Source organism: Mytilus trossulus, chromosome 4, assembly GCF_036588685.1.
Source record: "Mytilus trossulus isolate FHL-02 chromosome 4, PNRI_Mtr1.1.1.hap1, whole genome shotgun sequence".
Lineage (NCBI taxonomy): Eukaryota > Metazoa > Mollusca > Bivalvia > Mytilida > Mytilidae > Mytilus > Mytilus trossulus.
Window position 1 is genome coordinate 78,404,458 of NC_086376.1, and position 19,241 is coordinate 78,423,698.

At 32.3% G+C, this 19,241-nt stretch overlaps 1 protein-coding gene across 1 annotated transcript in view; it reads left to right on the top strand.

The window, feature by feature from the left end:
• Positions 1 to 18,510, top strand: part of LOC134714217 (cardioacceleratory peptide receptor-like) — a 30,408-nt gene extending 11,898 nt beyond the window's left edge. Inside the window, exons 2-7 of the mRNA XM_063575458.1 lie at positions 8,322 to 8,459; positions 10,210 to 10,351; positions 11,030 to 11,361; positions 12,797 to 12,935; positions 16,563 to 16,667; positions 17,983 to 18,510. Coding sequence (XP_063431528.1) covers positions 8,334 to 8,459; positions 10,210 to 10,351; positions 11,030 to 11,361; positions 12,797 to 12,935; positions 16,563 to 16,667; positions 17,983 to 18,248 — 1,110 coding nt within the window. The 5' untranslated portion in view covers positions 8,322 to 8,333 and the 3' untranslated portion in view covers positions 18,249 to 18,510. The remainder of the gene's footprint in view (positions 1 to 8,321; positions 8,460 to 10,209; positions 10,352 to 11,029; positions 11,362 to 12,796; positions 12,936 to 16,562; positions 16,668 to 17,982) is intronic.
• The last annotated feature ends 731 nt before the right edge of the window (positions 18,511 to 19,241 follow it).

Consider the following 19,241-nt stretch of genomic DNA (forward strand, 5'->3'; position numbering starts at 1 on the left):
CCAAAATAAAAAAAAAACAAACTTTAAGGTAAACATTGTAATTGGATCTTTGAATAATATCTGTGTCCGTACTAACATAATTATATTTAAATATCTAAAATCAAGTAATACCAAAACTTATATATATATTGTTATATTCTCCCTCACTACGTTCGTCCGAATATAAAGTAATTAATATTCTATGGCATTAACAAAGAACATACGACATAAAGTAGGTGTGCTACTCGCTATAACCTTTAATTCTATATATTACAACAATGTATGTATCACATACAAACATAATAACAATAATATCATAATTCCAATTACAAATTCAAATTAAATCAACCGTGAATACACGTGTCTACTGTAGGCTATAGCGAGAGTCGATGGTCAGAAAGGTGACCGCACGGGTTTTTAAGTGCGGACAAATGGTCACATGTCATGAATATTCATGAACTACTTACGTACGACGAACTTAATTTTATCTAACCTGTAATCTATAACATTGGCAATGCACCCAGTCGAATTATTTTCTGTTGTTTGAATGCACATATTCATATTATGTTGCCCACGTTCCTTAAAATGTCTTCAACAGATGACGTCGGATGTTTTCAAGTTGTGGTGACCACAATCCAGTCCTCTTTTCTTCAGAATAAATTTTCACCAAGTTTGTACATGCATAAGCATCAAGACGGTTTGTTTGCCCAGTCAGAAATATGACAGTTGTTTTCCATTTGTGTGAGCTTTTGATCTTTTTTGAATTTTCCTCGGAGTTTTTTTGTGATTTTACTTTATGCCACTTGCTCAATCAGATTTCTGTAGTAGATTTTACTATCATGGCTTTCTCTGTTTGTCAGCGACTTGTGAGTTTAAATATCCATTTAGTTTATCTCGCCTCATTTTTCTTCTTAAAATCTCGCTGAATGTCATAATTGATATTTTGTCTTGAAAAATGCATATTCAATTTATTAATTATAAATTGGCCCACCATATTCGCGTGTATACTTAGGGTATATTATTTGGGTCTTTCGGACGTTGTACCTATTTTTGTTTGGGGTGAGGGTGTTGATACTGGTCTGATTAATTATCCACACTTATAAATAAGGTTAAATTATGTAAACAGCTTGTACTAGTATCGATTAGAGTACAGTGTACATTTGATTTACATCTATCGAAGAGAAACACAATGAAGAATAAGTACACATATCAAGCTTTAAATCGACCCATTGAATTTAAAATAACAATCAAAGATCTACAATCAACACCCTAGTATCCTAGAAGTCTGGTTCCCGACCATATGCAAACGAATTTTGCGTTGAAATCGTGTCTCATTTCGTCACCATGAGGCCTTTTAAAGGCTTTTTTTATAATATGATAAAGGTTTTACTCGGTATTAAAGGTTGTAACTTATCACAAGCTTGTCCATTATCTTTGGTAGATATCGTCTTTATTGGGAATCCTACTGAAACTACTTATCATAACCATACTTTAATATCACAAAGAAGCAGTATTCGCTGATTGATATTTGTTAAAATATCCATAAGTCATATTCAAGCAGACAAACTTCAGAATAATTCTCAAAGTCTAGGCAAATCGTAAAGGTCAACATTGTCAGGTTTAATCCACCACAACTACTTGACTGTGCATAATTGAAAATTGACAGCAGTCTTTGTTTTTTTAATATATCTACTGTAGCGCTTTTTTTGGGTATTGTAGTACGTCGCTTGTTCAATATTAACGGTGGGTTTGGCATTTTTAGCAAGTCTATTCCTAGTAGGAATTTGTTTTGCATTACGCTCGCTCTGCATTTTTATTCCTTTATACCAGAATGGAAATCAATCGTGTTTAGTATCTCATTTAAAATCTGTTTATACCATTTAATTACGCACATTTAACTGCAGAACATTAATTTGAAAACTAGTCTGCTTTAATTGAAAACCTACGCGTGTCTAAAGACGGTCTAACATAAACGTAGTTGACGGGAAATTTACTCTACTGCATTGTCCTATTAATATTTAGAATTAAACTTTAGTCAAGCAAATAAATGTGTTATTACAGAAAATATAATTAACAAGCGCTAGCAGATACTACTGCAAACAATTCATGCCTACTCGAATCATGATGTCACATCAAATCTGATGTATTTCAAGATGTACCAGTAAAAGATGTAGGAAAATTTTGATTAAATATACTCAACATACCGAGAAAAAGAAGATACATAGTTTTTTAATTTTATAAAAAAAAATATGGTCCGATACAAATTAGGGATAAAGAGAATTAGATAACAGATTGTTTTTTTACTTACTTGAAATCTTCATAAAGCGTTTATGATATTTTAGAAGCTCAAATGTTACAACATAAAAAGGAGGATAAATTTTACTTTGTAAAGATTCCCTCTTATTCAAACAAACAAAAATCTGTGAAACTGACATTTTCAAATGCTTAATTTCTTGATTGACAACATGTGTGTTCCGTTTAAAGGACGTGTTTTGCAAAAGAGGGACGAAAGATACCAAAGGGACAGTCAAACTCGTAAATCTAAAACAAACTGACAACGCCATGGCTAAAAATGAAAAAAGACAAACAGAAAAACAATAGTACACATGACACAACATAGAAAACTAAAGAATAAACAACACGAACCCCACCAAAAACTAGGGGTGATCTCAGGTGCTCCGGAAGGGTAAGCAGATCCTGCAACAGGCTGTCGGATGTAAGCAGATCCTTGCAACAGACTGTCGGAATTCCAATGGGAATCAATTGTGCCCCTCTTCTTGTCGAGATGTTTCTTTATTGTTATGAGGCTGATTTCATAAAGGAATTTCTAAGGGAGAAGTTAGCAATATCCATTAACTTTACATTCCGCTATACAGATGATGTTCTCTCACTTAGTAATACAACATTTGGTTACTATGTAGAACGAATCTATTCCATCAAATTAGAAAAAAAAAGTATACTACAGATAACATAACACGCCTCATAACATGTCTCATAACACGCTTACAAGTTAAAATTGAAAATGAGGGTCGGTTGAAACAAAACTTTCCAACCAAAAAAATGGTTTCAGCTCTTCTCTATTGTGCAACTTATGTTGTACTGTTATACCACTGTCCCAGGATAACATTTTTAACCCCGCCACATTAATTATATATGTGCCTGTCCCAGGAGCCCGTAATTCAGTGGTTTTCGTTTGTTTTTGTGTTACACATTTGTTTTTGTTCATTTTTTAATTTAAATGAGGCCGTTAGTTTTCTCGTTTGAATTGTTTTACATTGTCATATCGGGGCATTTCATAGCTGACTATATGGTATGGGCTTTGCTCATTGTTGAAGGCCGTACGGTGACTAATAGTTGTTAATGTTTGTGTCGTTGTTATCTATTGTAAACAGTTGTCTCATCGGCAATCATACCACATCTTCTTTTTTATATTTCCACTTCTATGTAGCAACATTTCAGCAGCGCTTGGATACGGCGTATATATCTTCAACAGATAAGTTATTCCCGGGCTTGTATTTCCTATAATTATTTCCTTGATTGAGGATTGCTGCTCACAAGGAAGTTATAACACAAGAGTTCTAAATGGCGAAATTAAATTCATCCCTTCATAAATTTTACGGACACCATCACGAGTTGGTTGACCCTTATGAAATAAGTGTATCATCCTCTGGCCTTTGTTAGTCTTGTATTATTTTAATTTTGGTTTCTTTTGTACAATTTGGAAATAAGTATGGCGTTCATTATCACTGACCTAGTATATATTTATTTAGGGGCCAGCTGAAGGACGCCTCCGGGTGCGGGATTTTCTCGCTACATTGAAAACCTGTTGGTGACCTTCTACTAATGTTTTTTTTCTTTGGTCGGGTTGTTGTCTCTTTGACACATTCCCCATTTCCATTCTCAATTTTATGTTCACAAGAATTGTTTAGTATATTAACAGTAAAGTTAATTTTCCTATTATTTTTTTTATACTGATATAAGTTGTTGAGAAGAGCAAAAATATAACGAAAAAAAAATTGCACGACATCATTGACGTTGTCTTAGAATATCACAATTTAGGTATAAATCTCATATTTACCTCTGGTGATTTTTACCGCGGTGAATAAAACTACTTATCTAAGAGTTATTCTGTATCCAATGAGGAAACAGAAACTGATAGAAAAAGGTCACATGTAAAAAGAAATAGTGTTTCATAAAGCAACACAAAACAAGCAAGAACGAGTTATATCAAATCTTAATAATTATGTAATAGTAAAAGTTTATATTGATATTAAACGACCTTCGACAAATATGTTGAGATCTCCGAGTCTTTTAGAAGTAAAGTACAGACAGTGTGCATATTCTTGAATCTTGCTGTGCTAGTATTTAATGATAAAACATTTGAAATTGAAAAGAAAACCTTGAAATTCAGATAGTCGATTGTTGCAGCATTTTACTGTTAATATATATATTCAGGGCGAATTGAATTTCATAAGCCATATATCCGTGTTGGTTTTTCGAATAGACATAATTTTCATTTATAACAAATAAAAAAAGATAATAGAAATATTGCAAATTTGAAGCGTAATCCCTGTGGAAATATATTTAACACGATATAGAATAGTACATAACAAAATTATATGTCAAATTACACAAATTTAAAGAATGCTGATAAATGGGTTTATAAGTACTATTTAGTAAATCAAATCATGAGTTTCACTTGTAAAACATGCATCATTGCTCTAGTTTCCATTAGATATGTAATAAACGGTATTTGATATGTTGTTTGGTTTATAACCTAAGCTGTAATTGGCGAATTATTTTGGAATTTTGGTCCTTAATGTTCTTCAATTTCGTACTTTATTTGGCCTTTTTGACTTATTTGGATTTGAGCGTCACTGATTAGTCTTTTATAGACGAAACGTGCGTCAGACGTACAAACAGAATTTAATCTTGGTATATATGATGAGTTTATTAGTAATTATTCATAGAAGACAACTTTTCTATCATTAAATAAAGTAAATAAGGAAATACATACCAATTGTGTTATTCTTTACACATAGTCATTAACGCATATTGTAATTCAACCGTTTCCCTCGAATTAAATAATTGAATTAAAAATTAAACCATTTTGCAAATTTTTTTATACGTCCGAAGCGTTTTTCTGGACTTACATTTATACGGAACATTCAAAACGGAGTATTTGCAAGCCAAAGATGTTAAGAACGGAAGAAGTTGAAGAACTAATAACCAAAAGGGACATTGAAAAATTATACAAATTCATCTGTGAGCTATTTTAAATGTACAATTTGAATATGACTTTGATCTTCTACAGGAATATTTACCTTTTTTACGTATCCTCTTTGAAATCTGTAAAAAATAATGTATAAAACTTCAAGTATAATAAACATTATCAAGTAGGATTTAATTGCTTACATGCACGGTTATTTGTACTACGACGAAATATTGTATCATTTTACAATCATACCAATTCCTTACATTTATATTGTCCTTATGCTTAAAAATGCATCAGCAGAGTTATGATGAAGAACAACTGAATAAACACTGTATAAGGCTTTACAGGTATTTTCGCAAATTGTCTGGTTGGTGTTGATTAAATCTACATGTGTCTCAAATTTTAAGCAAATAGGTTTATGGTCTTCAATCTTCATGCACCGTCTTATTTGTACATTGGTCCTTCTGTCATATCAAACTGTAACTTTTGACTGAACTTGAATTTCCATGCAGGGGATGAATGTATCGAATGAGATACTTGAACTGCCATGTGATTATGGACTTTCCGATTAGATTTTCCTCTAAGTTTAGTATTTTTGTGATTTTACTTTTACATGGTCGACGAAACATCCGCGTCGTTTCGTAATTCATATTACTTTCTCAAAGATTTTTTTTACTCATAGTATAATGATATTAACTGACATGTTTTCGTCATCAGTTATTATGCTGCCTCTTTCTAAACTCTGGGAGCCAAAGAATAACGGTGCATTGCAGAATTAAAATTGCAATGAAATATGGTCAATCGAAATATATAGTTTAAGATATACTTTATATTGGCATGATAGGAATAAGGTTCGTTTATTAGCAATCATAGACAGAAAGTGTATCGATACTTATTTTTCCATTAGAAACACTGAACAGACCTCATTTCCCAACTGAAACTAAATTAAATAAATTGTGTTTATTTTGTGGAGATAAAAAGTGCATTGTTGTTACGAAGAAAACAATTAAGAGAAGGATGAAAATCTCACAAATCATTCCCTTGTTACATGATGTTTTTACAGAAAGCCAGGTTTTTAATTGAATTGCATTTACAATCGAACTGGTACCTACTGATTATTCAGAATGACATTTAGAATAAACTATCTCTATACAAAATGGTAGCAATGATTGCAATCTAAATCTTTAGAGGGTTACCCATATAAAAAAGACTATATCTAATCAGATTTGGCTGTAAAACCATAGGCCTGGGAAAGGATGGCATCATACTATATCATTCCATAACTTACGTGTTTGACCTCTTTTATAAACTTTTTTTTGTAATTTGTTTATGTTTGGCATAAGGACAGAAATCAATCAAGCAGAATTACGCACATGCACAGTTTCAAGTATGGTTTGAAAGATATTATTATTATGTAACAACTCTAAATAGCAAGACAAAAACTATAATGTACGTACCAGTTATAGAAAATTTAAATCAACTAGAACAGATTGTAATGGCAACCAGTTTTTTATCTATATACTAGTATTCCTTTGTGTGGGCGATAGGAAATTTACTGTATGTTGTTCTATTCCTATACAGTATTTCAAATATACAATACGTCCTTTCACAGAAGGTTTTCTCCTGAATTTTTATGAACTTTTATTTACTGTATAATATACACTTTCGGCTGTTGTCTGCTCTATGGTTGGGTTTCTGTCGCTTTGACACATTCCCCATTTCCTTTCTCAATTTTACTTTTGCTGTATTCCTATCATTGGAATCCTTTCATTTGTTGTCTTTTTACATAGAGACACTAATTATGCGTTTTATGTTTAAATTATCGTACTATTTTGATCCATATCCATTAGGCCTGACATTGAGATATTCCACTTTTTAAACACAAAAAATAACCCTCAATCTACGACAAAATAGATGAATTCATGATACCTTCTTCTTTTGAAAAGAAATTGTTTTTGAGTTTAAATCGTCTGCAATAAGAATGTTTCGTTGCTCGTTATTTTTGCATCCCGCCATTGTGTTAATATGCTATTGTTATTTTGCGTATTCTTGTCTTCCATTTTTGCTATTGTGCTTTGTCTATAGAGTATCTACACATTATTTTAAGACAGTGTTGTTGTTTTTTCAACGTGATTAAGATTATACCACAATGTTGACTGTTGTGCCATAATATTTATCTTTTCAACCTACTGTCTGTTGGTTTTGCTCACACTAGTTTTCAATATAATGAAATTGTATGCGACTGTCATACAGGAAAAAGGTTATGCTAGCTATAAAACCAAGTTTTATCCACAAGTTTATATAAACGGAAATGCCTATGAAAAGTGAAAAACATGGCAGCTGTTTTCCGTTCGTTTTATATGTACGAGCTTTTGATTTTGTAATTTGTTTTAGGGATATTATGTTTTGAATTTTACTTTGAGTTCGGCATTTTTGTTATTTTACTTTTCAGCATTTTTATAGTTTTGTAACACAATAGGCCACATGACGGTAACATATGATATGCATTTTTACAGTTTGTTCCCCACGTTCCGTTAGTTGATCACCTCATACTCTGTCAATGATATTGACCTCCTTTTATGGAAAATACATTAGAGTTCGTTATTTTGGTTATACTTTTCATTCAATGCGCACAAGGGTTTCTGACATTGTTGATAAAAATTCCGTAGCAACTTCATAAATAATACACGATGGTCTTGTAGTATAGATGGTTATTTCCTTTTTCTTGAATGAACTTCGTCAGGTGTACTTCATACTAAATGTTTGAGGATATAAAATATTGAAGTACATAAAGAGATCATAATAAAATGCAATAAGACCAAAGTAAAAGTATTGAACATAGTAATTATGTACAATGTATAGCTCAAATTAACATACGTGTGATTCAATGAGCTTGGAAGAAGTATAAAGGAATTTAGAGATTCAGTTTCTACATCGTACATCATATCATATAATAATGTTCCCATTTTGCAAGCTCCAAGATGTACTTAAAATCATTACTTTGTTTTCTTCATTTGTTTTGGAGTCATGAATCGATGGAGATATAGAGTTACAACAACAAGACAATAACCAAACAATGCCAACGCAATTCTGATATTTAATGTTTATTGTATTTTTTAATCTGCAGATATTAAACGATATGTCAAGCCTGAATTTCCAAGAAAATAAAAGCCACTATGAGTCTAATATAATATCAAATACCTGTTGTACAACTACAGACTTGGATACTGGAATTCACTATCATAACGTCTCTATTCCATTCCCAGTAAGTAGAATATTTCTCGATGCCACCCAATATGTTCTCGTTTCTCCAAGTCGATGTCAACGTTTGATTTTATGTATCAAAAACAATTCTTTATGAAAATGTTTTGAAATAAAATGGAATATTTTTAAAATTAAACGTATGATTTCCAATATAACCAGCTCTCTGATATTGAATGTTCAGTATATAAAATATAAAACGGAAACATGAAAACTACAGAATTTACAATGATAATGACACTTCATGTCAGAACAGAAGTGCCTAGCGTTAACAAAAATGTTTTAACCCCCGGAGACTTGTATGCATAGAAGCGCATAAGAAGTAGGTCCGGTAAGGGCCGATTTTGGCCTCAAATTTCAGGTTCATCTAACGAAAGATTTTGAGCACTTTTTAACCACTTAAGTGTCTATTTCAGTTGATTCAATTAGTTCATATGAAAGAAATCTAGATTCATTAAAACCGCTTCGATTCAAGCTTAAATATGAAAAATCTATCAAATATGCAAAAAAAAGGTTACTTTACAGATGGTTTTTGACACAAATGAAAGAGGCCGCATCCGTTTTCATCCACAACCTTTATATATGTTATTATCATCAAATACAACTTACATTTCAATATTAAGAATGAACACGAATGCGGCCACTTTCATTTAAGACGGAAACCGTCTAAAATTTAACTAAAATGCTAAAATTGTGAAGATTTCAGTAATTTAGCATGACTTAATGAATCTAGTACCCGGTATATGTATATTGTAGTGTCAAAAACAGCCAATATTTATGTAGCAGAAGCATTTTACTTTCTAATAAATAACTAAAAGTTTACATTTTAACAAATTTGTAAAACTGCTATATTTTGGGGCCAAAAAGGGGTGTTACTGAACCTACCTGGGGAATATATTATTGCCATAAATTTCGATACTTATGACAAAGTTTAGTATAACATTTGTGAAAAACAAACAGTTTAAAATGTAGCTGCAATGCATTATCCTTGTAACCTACTATCATACCCTGCTGTATGTTTTCCTCGATACGTCAAATTTGATTAAGATTGTGCATTTACATTTGTCATCTAAATTTTTGTAGTTAATGGCAAAAAGAAGAAGTAGAAACTATTAATGCACTTCAAAATATTCTTGTTTATATAGGATTCGAATTTGACAAGTTAAAACAAAAGTATGCACAGTCCGGGGTAATGCACAAGCACCACTCTAGATTACATGAAGAACAATGTTTTATATGGATTGTTATGCGTACAAGCGTTACTTGAATAACCTACAATGGATACATTCGAGACAAAATGTATTTAAGCCAAAAATATAACAACAACTTGAGGTCAATCATATAGAACTTGAAGGAATTAGGTAAACAGCAGAATTAGACACAGAACAAAAGTATGAGACATGGTTATGACTTGCTTGAAAACTTAACAATTTACTCAATTAATTAAATTGAGAACACCACTGTCTGCACAGATAAACATAATGCATCATATTATAAATAGTGTCCCTTTATGCTAGATACAAGCTGTACTTAAAATAATTGTGATGATAACTGATTTTTAATTTTCATTTTTTTTTTCTTCATTTTTTGGAAATGAATCGCGGAGGGAGATACAGGATTACGTCAACAGACAATAACAAAACAAAAAAAACATGATAACACGAACGTCAATTGTAAGATATTTTGTTCATTCCTGGCATATACTATGACAATTTATTGACGTATTTCCGTAACAACTTTTTTTTCTGTTTCAGGTTATTGATAACCTTACAAAATGGTTATCAGTAGCAATTCTCGCAGGTATAATAGTTTTCAACACTTTAGTAATAATGTTGTTGTTTCGCACAAAGAAGAAAAGCAGAATGGGATTTTTTGTTCAGAATCTAGCAATAGCAGGTATGCTTTAATTCAATTTGAAACTATACACTTGTTAGAATTTTCGATAATAAGAATAATAAGAACATCTATTTGAGAATTCTTGATATATCAAGTTAAATAAGGTTGGCATATTTTTTATAAAAAAAAAATTGTATGTCTCAGCTTATGCATACAATATACAATACTATCATAAAAGATACCTTGTTCGTACACACAAATGTATGATAAACTATTAATAAAGGAACATATACAATAAAAGATGAAACATGAATGGTTAAAAATGTATATACAATAGTGTCATGTAATAATTTACAATACAAAACTTCTAGACGTCTTTTCAGAATAATATTTTGTTTTTGTCAAATACTCTATATACTGATTCGCAAATAAAAGTCTGTATTTTTTTTCTTCAAATCTTCATAAATTTTAAGAGATTGTTACAAATAATGGTTACAAATGTATGTAATTTGAGTTACAGATATATTATTAGTGCATATCATATCTGAATAACAGAAGATGCTACAAGAGTTTTCCACCGTTATATGTTTAGCAGATACGTAAAAGCTATCTTCGTTTTTCCAGTCGTTTCTTTTTTCTCTAGTATTTAGTGATTTCAAATATTCGGCTTTGAGCGTTATAGGTAAAGGTAAGTCAATTTATATTATAAAGTGATGTTTTTATTTCTTCTAATTTCAGATTTATGCGTTGGCTTAATATATTCTTTACCAGAAGTATTAGCGGTGAGATTTGACGTTGGATGGGAAGAACATATATGTTATATTTTTAAGGGAATTAACATGTTTCCAATATATGTATCAACATTTGCAATAGTGACCTTGTCATTAGATCGTTTATATGTTATTATAAGGCCTGTCTCGTCAATAGCACGTGGAAGGACATACAGATTTTGTTTAGTAATATTATGTTGGATTGCTGCACTATTTCTTTCCATACCAGGCATTATTTATGTAAAATACGACAAAGAACAGTCTGTTGAGTGCTTTTACGATGCTGGACAACTAACAAAGGTAAATATAATCAAAGTACTGAAGTACTGAACATCGGATGACAGCATGTTCTTGTTGATATCAATATCATGAAAAATGTAACTAAAGGGCTTGTTGAAATGACCAAACAATTTATTAAAAAAGATAAATGAATAAGTCTCATAGTGCAATGAGTGTCTGCCCTTATTCCTTTTTGACTCTTGAGACTATTATGTATCATAGTTATCAAACATGTCAAAGCTGTTATATAGACGAGATATAATCCTGCATATTTAATGTGCGTTTACTTTTCTACATTGGCTAGAGGTATAGGGGGAGGGTTGAGATCTCACAAACATGTTCTACCCCGCTGCATTTTTGCGCCTGTCCCAAGTCAGGAGCCTCTGGCCTTTGTTAGTCTTGTATAATTTTAATTTTGGTTTCTTGTGTACAATTTGGAAATTAGTATAGCGTTCATTATCACTGAACTAGTATATATTTGTTCAGGGGCCAGCTGAAGCACGCCTACGGGTGCGGGAATTTCTCGCTACATTGAAGACCTGTTGTTGACCTTCTGCTGTTGTTGGGTTTTTTTTATTTTTTTTTTCTTTGGTCGGGTTGTTGTCTCTTTGACACATTCCCAATTTCCATTCTCAATTTTATTATAGATAAAGATTAAACAACAAAAAGAGTGTTACAAATAGTGTATCAAAAGGTCAAGTTAAAGTCATAAGAAACCTCAAACTAAAAAAAAATGCATATGTTTTTTTATAACTAAATGGATAGTTTTCATTTTACAACTCATGCACATTTACTTTTTTTCAGAGGAAAATTCTTTAATTTGTCCACATTTAGAAGAAGTTTGCTTATTTTTAATTGCTTGCTTCCAGGAGGCAATTCGCCGACATATTTTCCGTATGCATAGTGACCCGAGCGTAATCCTCCTCGTAAAAATGCAGTGATCGCAATACGCATGAATCTGTCATCGAAATAAACAAATATCTGATTATAAATGATAAGCACGTGCTCAATACGCATGCTTTTTGTGATTTGTTAACTATAAGGTGACATTCTGTAAAACTCGGCTTCAAAACACGGCATTTAATGAGCAGCCATATTTGTTAAATCATAACAAACAGAGAAAAAAAATGACGATTATATGATATATTTGCGAAAATAATGATAAAATCGTGCACATGATATACACATGCATTGGTTCAAGAATTGGATAAACATTATTTTTCACAACTCACTTGTTTCATATGATTTAACAAGAAAGTAACATGATTGCCAATGACACAACTATCCACCAAATTTCGAATGAAGTGAATGTCTTCAAAAGGCATTCAAAAATGAGGACAAAAAACAATACCGTACGGTCGGCTATAAAAGGGCCCGACATGAAAATATGAAACAATTCAATTGAGAAAATTAATTTAAAACCATTTAATTTTTCAAATTTTGCTTTTCATTACAGCTTCAACTTATGATTGATATAAATTTTAACCTCACAATACCAGCCTTAATAATTGGTACGTGCTATACCTGTATTGTTATAACAATATGGAAACGAGAAAGAAGTACATATCTGGAAGAGGGCACGGTAACTTCTCGACGTAAGCAATCTTATGATGAGTAATAATCCTGCATAATCACATGCCGTAGGTGTTGCATTTTGATTGGCAGACAAATATGATGTAGCGTATAAGAGTTTTTGCCTCCCAATAAATCGATAGGTTCATAACTGCATGTTCTCTCTTAATCTTAACGTTTACATTGAATCTGTCACCCAAAACATAAGTATGACGGAATGCATGTACTAGAAGGGGTCCAATCTTAACGTTCTCTCTTAATCTTAACGTTTACGTTGAATCTGTCACCCAAAACAAACCGAAAAGCTTGATTAGTTTAATGATTTTTGAAGCATCCCACTTGTGAAAGCGTTTAACGTGCATATTTATAAGTTAAGCATATTTTTAGTAGGCGAAGTTTTTACACCCATTTAAAGTATTATTAATAAGTATGACGGAATGCATGTACTAGAAGGAGTCCAATACATTTAATGAATAAACACAGTTTTAAAAACTGATTGTTTTCTCTGTAACTATTTCGATATTTACAAATATATAATTTACGTTCGAATTTCAACCGAGGATAGCAAAACAGTTAAGGAATCTGATGTACAGTAGTTGTCGTTTGTTTATGTAATATATACGTGTTTCTCGTTTCTCGTTTTGTTTATATAGATTAGACCGTTGGTTTTCCCGTTTGAATGGTTTTACACTAGTAATTTTGGGGCCCTTTATAGCTTGTTGTTCGGTGTGAGCCAAGGCTCCGTGTTGAAGGCCGTACTTTAACCTATAATGGTTTAATTTTAAATTGTTATTTGGATGGAGAGTTGTCTCATTGGCACTCACACCACATCTTCCTATATCTAAGTATAAAATTTATTGAGTATATTGCTGGAGTTTATATGAAGTAAATGACAATTTATGGGGGGAAAATCCGGACGAACTAATAAAAACTAAAAAGTCAAGACCAAATAGACTAAAAATAAAAAAGACAGGACAGAGAATACAACTTAGAAAAAAGAACTAACTGTTTCATCAAAGCCCTCCTCCCATCAAAATGAATTGGTAGATCTCTTAATCCAGAAACAATTTAGAAGAGATAGTTGAATTAAATATTTCGATGTGAAACCTTAAGGTTTGAAGATTTAAAATTTTACTATTGCACAAAATTATGAATTCAATGATTTTTACATGCACATAAATGATATACATGGATCATTGAAAAGCTAGAATTGCTATGGGATAATCAAGGCAAGAACACAATCATGTAGTGTGAATACGACGATGGAGGTTATAACAACCTTGACCGGCTACGTGAATACTGATCAGTACATTCTACTTATAGTGAGCGTGTTCTATTTTCGCAGGTGTGAGGTCGAAGGTTTGAATTGGCCAATGAAAACGTTTGTTCCTTTACGAGTTGTTCTAATAAAATGTGTTTTACTGATTACGTCGCACTACCTTTCGCTAAGCTTGGTCGTATATAAGTGTTTAAGATTGAGAATGGAAATGGGGAAATTATACCTGCACAACATAGCGTCAATGTCTTCAGTTGTGGAGTGTTCACTCAATAGACAGAATCCAAACGATACACAAATAAAAAAAAATCATTAAGAAAACGTTTATATCTGTATTTACTGTCGTATATATTAGGATATACATGTAGTAAGAACCGTCAATGAATCAAAGTAGCTATTAAAAACTTATTTAAGCCTGGAGTTTTTGTTTTTGAATTGCCTTCTGATAAATCCATACTGGTTATAAGGTGAACAGTGTTATCTGCTCAAAAAATTCTTTGGTCTGAACCAGTATTGGCTTTCTTATAACATCCTGAAACTACATGTGACACTGATTAAATTCAGTAGTGCCAATCCTAGTATTATGAAGAAATTCATGTGTGATTACATGTATGACTCATGTATATGGGGCAAATCCCAAAATACGTTTGGCGCTGCGCCGCACAGAGGCGGAACGTACAGATAAGGTAACAGGTGACGTACATATGATACACTAGTACTATGACTAGCGGTATCGGATTGTACCCAAAACTTGTCACGTATTAGAAATATTGATTATGAGCGGTAAAAGGGCATGTTATGGTGACATATATACACTAGTACTATTGGTATTCGTATCGAATTCGACCCGAAACTTGTTACGTATTGGTAATATTGATTATGGGGAAAACAAAGGGGCTCTAATGGTGCAATTGTTAATCAACATCATCGCCTTTTATTATTTATACACAAAGTCGAATTCTTTGATTCGTCGTATTTACGTCCAGCCGTCTAACAAATTGGACTTTGGTTTTAGTAGTATAGATAGTATATATTTTCCAGTTATTACGATATTCCAGGTCGTGCATTTCGTAACATGATTTCCATGTAAGGTTAATTGATTGGTTGGTGGTCCCTTAACGTCCAATGGTCCTTGTAATAGGGGTGTTGCTTACAAGGGAGCTCTTACTCCTAGGGTTTCTAAGTCTTTTATTTTATATTATTTTATTTTATGAACGCCAACACGAATTTGTTGACCATAATGATTACTCTATTTCACAGACAGTTTTTTTTTCTAATTGTCGTACCAACTACAATTCCTTCCACTTTTCCCCGAATGTGACATCACCAAATCAGACGTATTACTGAGTTTCTACTTATAAGAGCAATACGTAGGGCGATACATGTGGTGCTTGATCGGCTAATTCTCACAGGGAACTTGAAATAACCCCGGTTTCTTGTTTGTTTGTATAAGAGGGACGAAAGGTATCAGAGGAAAGGTCAAACTCATAAATCGAAAATAAACTGACAACGCCATGACCAAAAATGAAAAAGACAAACAGACAAACAATCATAGTACACATGACACAACATAGAAAACTAAAGAATAAGCAACACGAACCCCACCAAAAACAAGGGGTGATCTCAGGTGCTCAGGAAGGATAAGCAGATTTTGCCCCACATGTGGCACCCGTCGTGTTGCTTATGTGGTAACAAATCCGGTAAATAGTCTAATTCAGTGGGTAACATTTCTGAAAGGGAGGGGATTGTAGTAAGGAACATATCCTATATCATTTGTGAAACGTTTTTTCCATAACGGTCAACCAACTCATGATGGCGTCCATAAAATTTACGAAGGGATAATTTCAACTTTACCATTTGGAACTCTTGTTTTAATAGGTTCCTTGTGAGCAGCAACCCTTTATCAAGAAATCATGATAAGAAATGCAAGCACGGGAATATCGTATCAATTGGGAGAATGCTGTGTCGTGCTACTGGTGGTGACTTATGTTACTATAGAGAATGACGCATGGTCCAAATACATTCTGTGTAGTTTCTTCTTCTTCTTTTACAATAATGTGCATGATGGGAAATCTTGAATTGTGCAATATCTTATTTGATTAGAATGATATTTTATAATGTATGTATGGGCAGTGTAGATCGGTATACATGGGATAATTGGGAATGGTGTTATGAGAAATGTACAAATATCTAGTTTTTACGAATCAATATATATCAAAGTTTATAAAACCATATACCCGATTATTTTTCCTTACCAAACATTACAATGGTAAACGATTTCCGACCATATACCTAAGTTGAAATAGTCACCCGCTTATTTCATATATAATCGTAATACTCACTGTGTATTCTCTCATTTTAACTTCTCTTCCAGGCGCTACAAATATCAAAAGTGATCGTTCCAAAAAGTTACGATGTTCAAATGTTATAGCAAAAGCAAAGATTAAGACTATAAAACTGTTGTTCGTGGTTGTAACAGGTAAGTTGTTTTGTCTTTTTCATTGTAAAATTGAGAATGGAAATGGGGAATGTGTCAAAGAGACAACAACCCGACCAAAATAAAAAAACACAACAGCAGAAGGTCACCAACAGGTCTTCAATGTAGCGAGAAATTCCCGCACCCGGAGGCGTCCTTCAGCTGGCCCCTAAACAAATATATACTAGTTCAGTGATAATGAACGCCATACTAATTTCCAAATTGTACACAAGAAACTAAAATTTAAATAATACAAGACTAACAAAGGCCAGAGGCTCCTGACTTGGGACAGGCGCAAAAAATGCGGCGGGGTTAAACATGTTTTTCGAGATCTCAACCCTCCCCCTATACCTCTAACCAGTGTAGAAAAGTAAAAGCATAACAATACGCACATTAAAATTCAGTTCAAGAGAAGTCCGAGTCTGATGTCAGAAGATGTAACCAAAGAAAATAAACAAAATGACAATAATACATAAATAACAACAGACTACTAGCAGTTAACTGACATGCCAGCTCCAGACTTCAATTAAACTGACTGAAAGATTATGATTTCATCATATGAACATCAGGCACAATCCTTCCCGTAAGGGGTTTAGTTGCATAAGTCCAGTAGTAGTAAGTCCAGAATAACTATATGGCATAATTGATTCTGTCATTTAATTAGTTATCAAAGGTACCAGGATTATAATTTAGTACGCCAGACGCGTTAAAAGTGATATATGATATCAAAATACACTATAAAAGAACAATAAATATACTTTAAGGAACGATACTTAGCTGAAGGACGCCTCCGGGTGCGGGAGTTTCTCGCTACATTGAAGACTCATTGGTGGCCTTCGGCTGTTGTCTGCTCTTTGGTCGGGTTGTTGTCGCTTTGACACATTCCCCATTTTATTGCTCAATTATATTTACTAAAGTAAGATGACGCAAAATGTGTACATGTCCACAGTTTGAAGTCGTTTTAATGATGACAACAGATTGCCTTCATAGACGCATTTGATGGCGTATTAACAAACATACTAATGCCATCATCAAACTATATACTTCTATGTACAAAGCTTGAAATAAAACAGACATAATAAAACAGACATAATATTCGATAATCATATTTATCAAATCAACGTACACTTCATAAACTCTGCAAATTACAAGTTATGATATATGCTTAGCAAATTGAGCAGTGGTAAGAAACATATAACATATGGTGTGTAAATTAGCTGCAAAAAAATGTAAGAGTAATAATTTTTCAAATGATATAACATGCAATTAATGTTTATGTAGCCTTTTTTTACTGATCTAATAGGATTCTATATTTCAGCATATATTGTGTGTTGGACACCTGTATGTGTTGGTACCTCATTGCTTGTTTGGGGCAAAATTGAGTACGGCACAACATACAAACTCTTGTATGTTCTGGCACCATTAAATAGCTTGGTGAACCCTTTGGTGTTTTTATTATTTAATCGCAAGATGTTTAAGGAAAATGTAAAAACTCTTAAGAAAATATATATCATAGGTACATTTACAGCTTCGTTTTATACACATCTTTCATCTAAGAGTTCAACAAGATTGTCCGGAAATTGAGATACATTGGACCAATATTTAAAATAGTGTATGCAACAAATTATTTGAGTGATTGAGCCAACAATAGTTTATAAATTGTGTACTTGGAGAATTAACCATACAATACAAATCAAAACTGGCTATTGAATACAAATGCTTATTAATACATTGTAATTGCATTTCAATGCGAATGACTATATTTGATACAATTTTTTAACTTGCAATTATTTTGTTTTTGTACAATACTTTTACTGAAGTATATCATATTTATATTTTACTCACAAAAGAACAATAACATTTCGAATTTGATAAAAAAAAAATGTAGTATTATTACAATTGAATTTTAAATGGCATTATTGGTTTGAATTAATTTATGCATATGTTATTACTATTTAGATATTAGATATATAAGCTTTCACTTTTTATTATGTATATTTCAAATATAAATGTGTATCTTAATGTTCTGAAATAAAATGTTTTCATCCTTATAGGGCTTCCTACAAATTTTTGCAGTGTTGTAAAAAATTATCTGTATTAAACGATTGTATTATTAGTTGTCTTTATTCTACTTCAAATCATTGTATTTTTTAAAACAATTGATAGTTACAAAAAAAAATCATGTTGTTCAACGTATGTCTCACAACCATAACCCCTGTTTATTGGTACATATGTAACCTGTTAAAATATATATCAAAAGTTGTTTGAAAAAAGTAAAATCACAAACATTCTGAAGGAGGAAAAATTCAAACGGAAAGTTCCTAATCAAATGACAAAATCAAATGATAAAACACATCAAATGAATTGACAACAACTGTCATAACTTTGACTTGGTACAGGCATTTTCAAAATTGTAGACAATGGTGGGTTGAGTCTGGTTTTAAAGCGCTAAACCTCTCACGTGTATTACTGTCGCATCGAATTCCATCATATTAATAACGATGCGTGAACAAAACAGACATAATAGGTAACATTGTCAAAATAGGGGTACAGCAGTCATCACTATGTCACAACCTC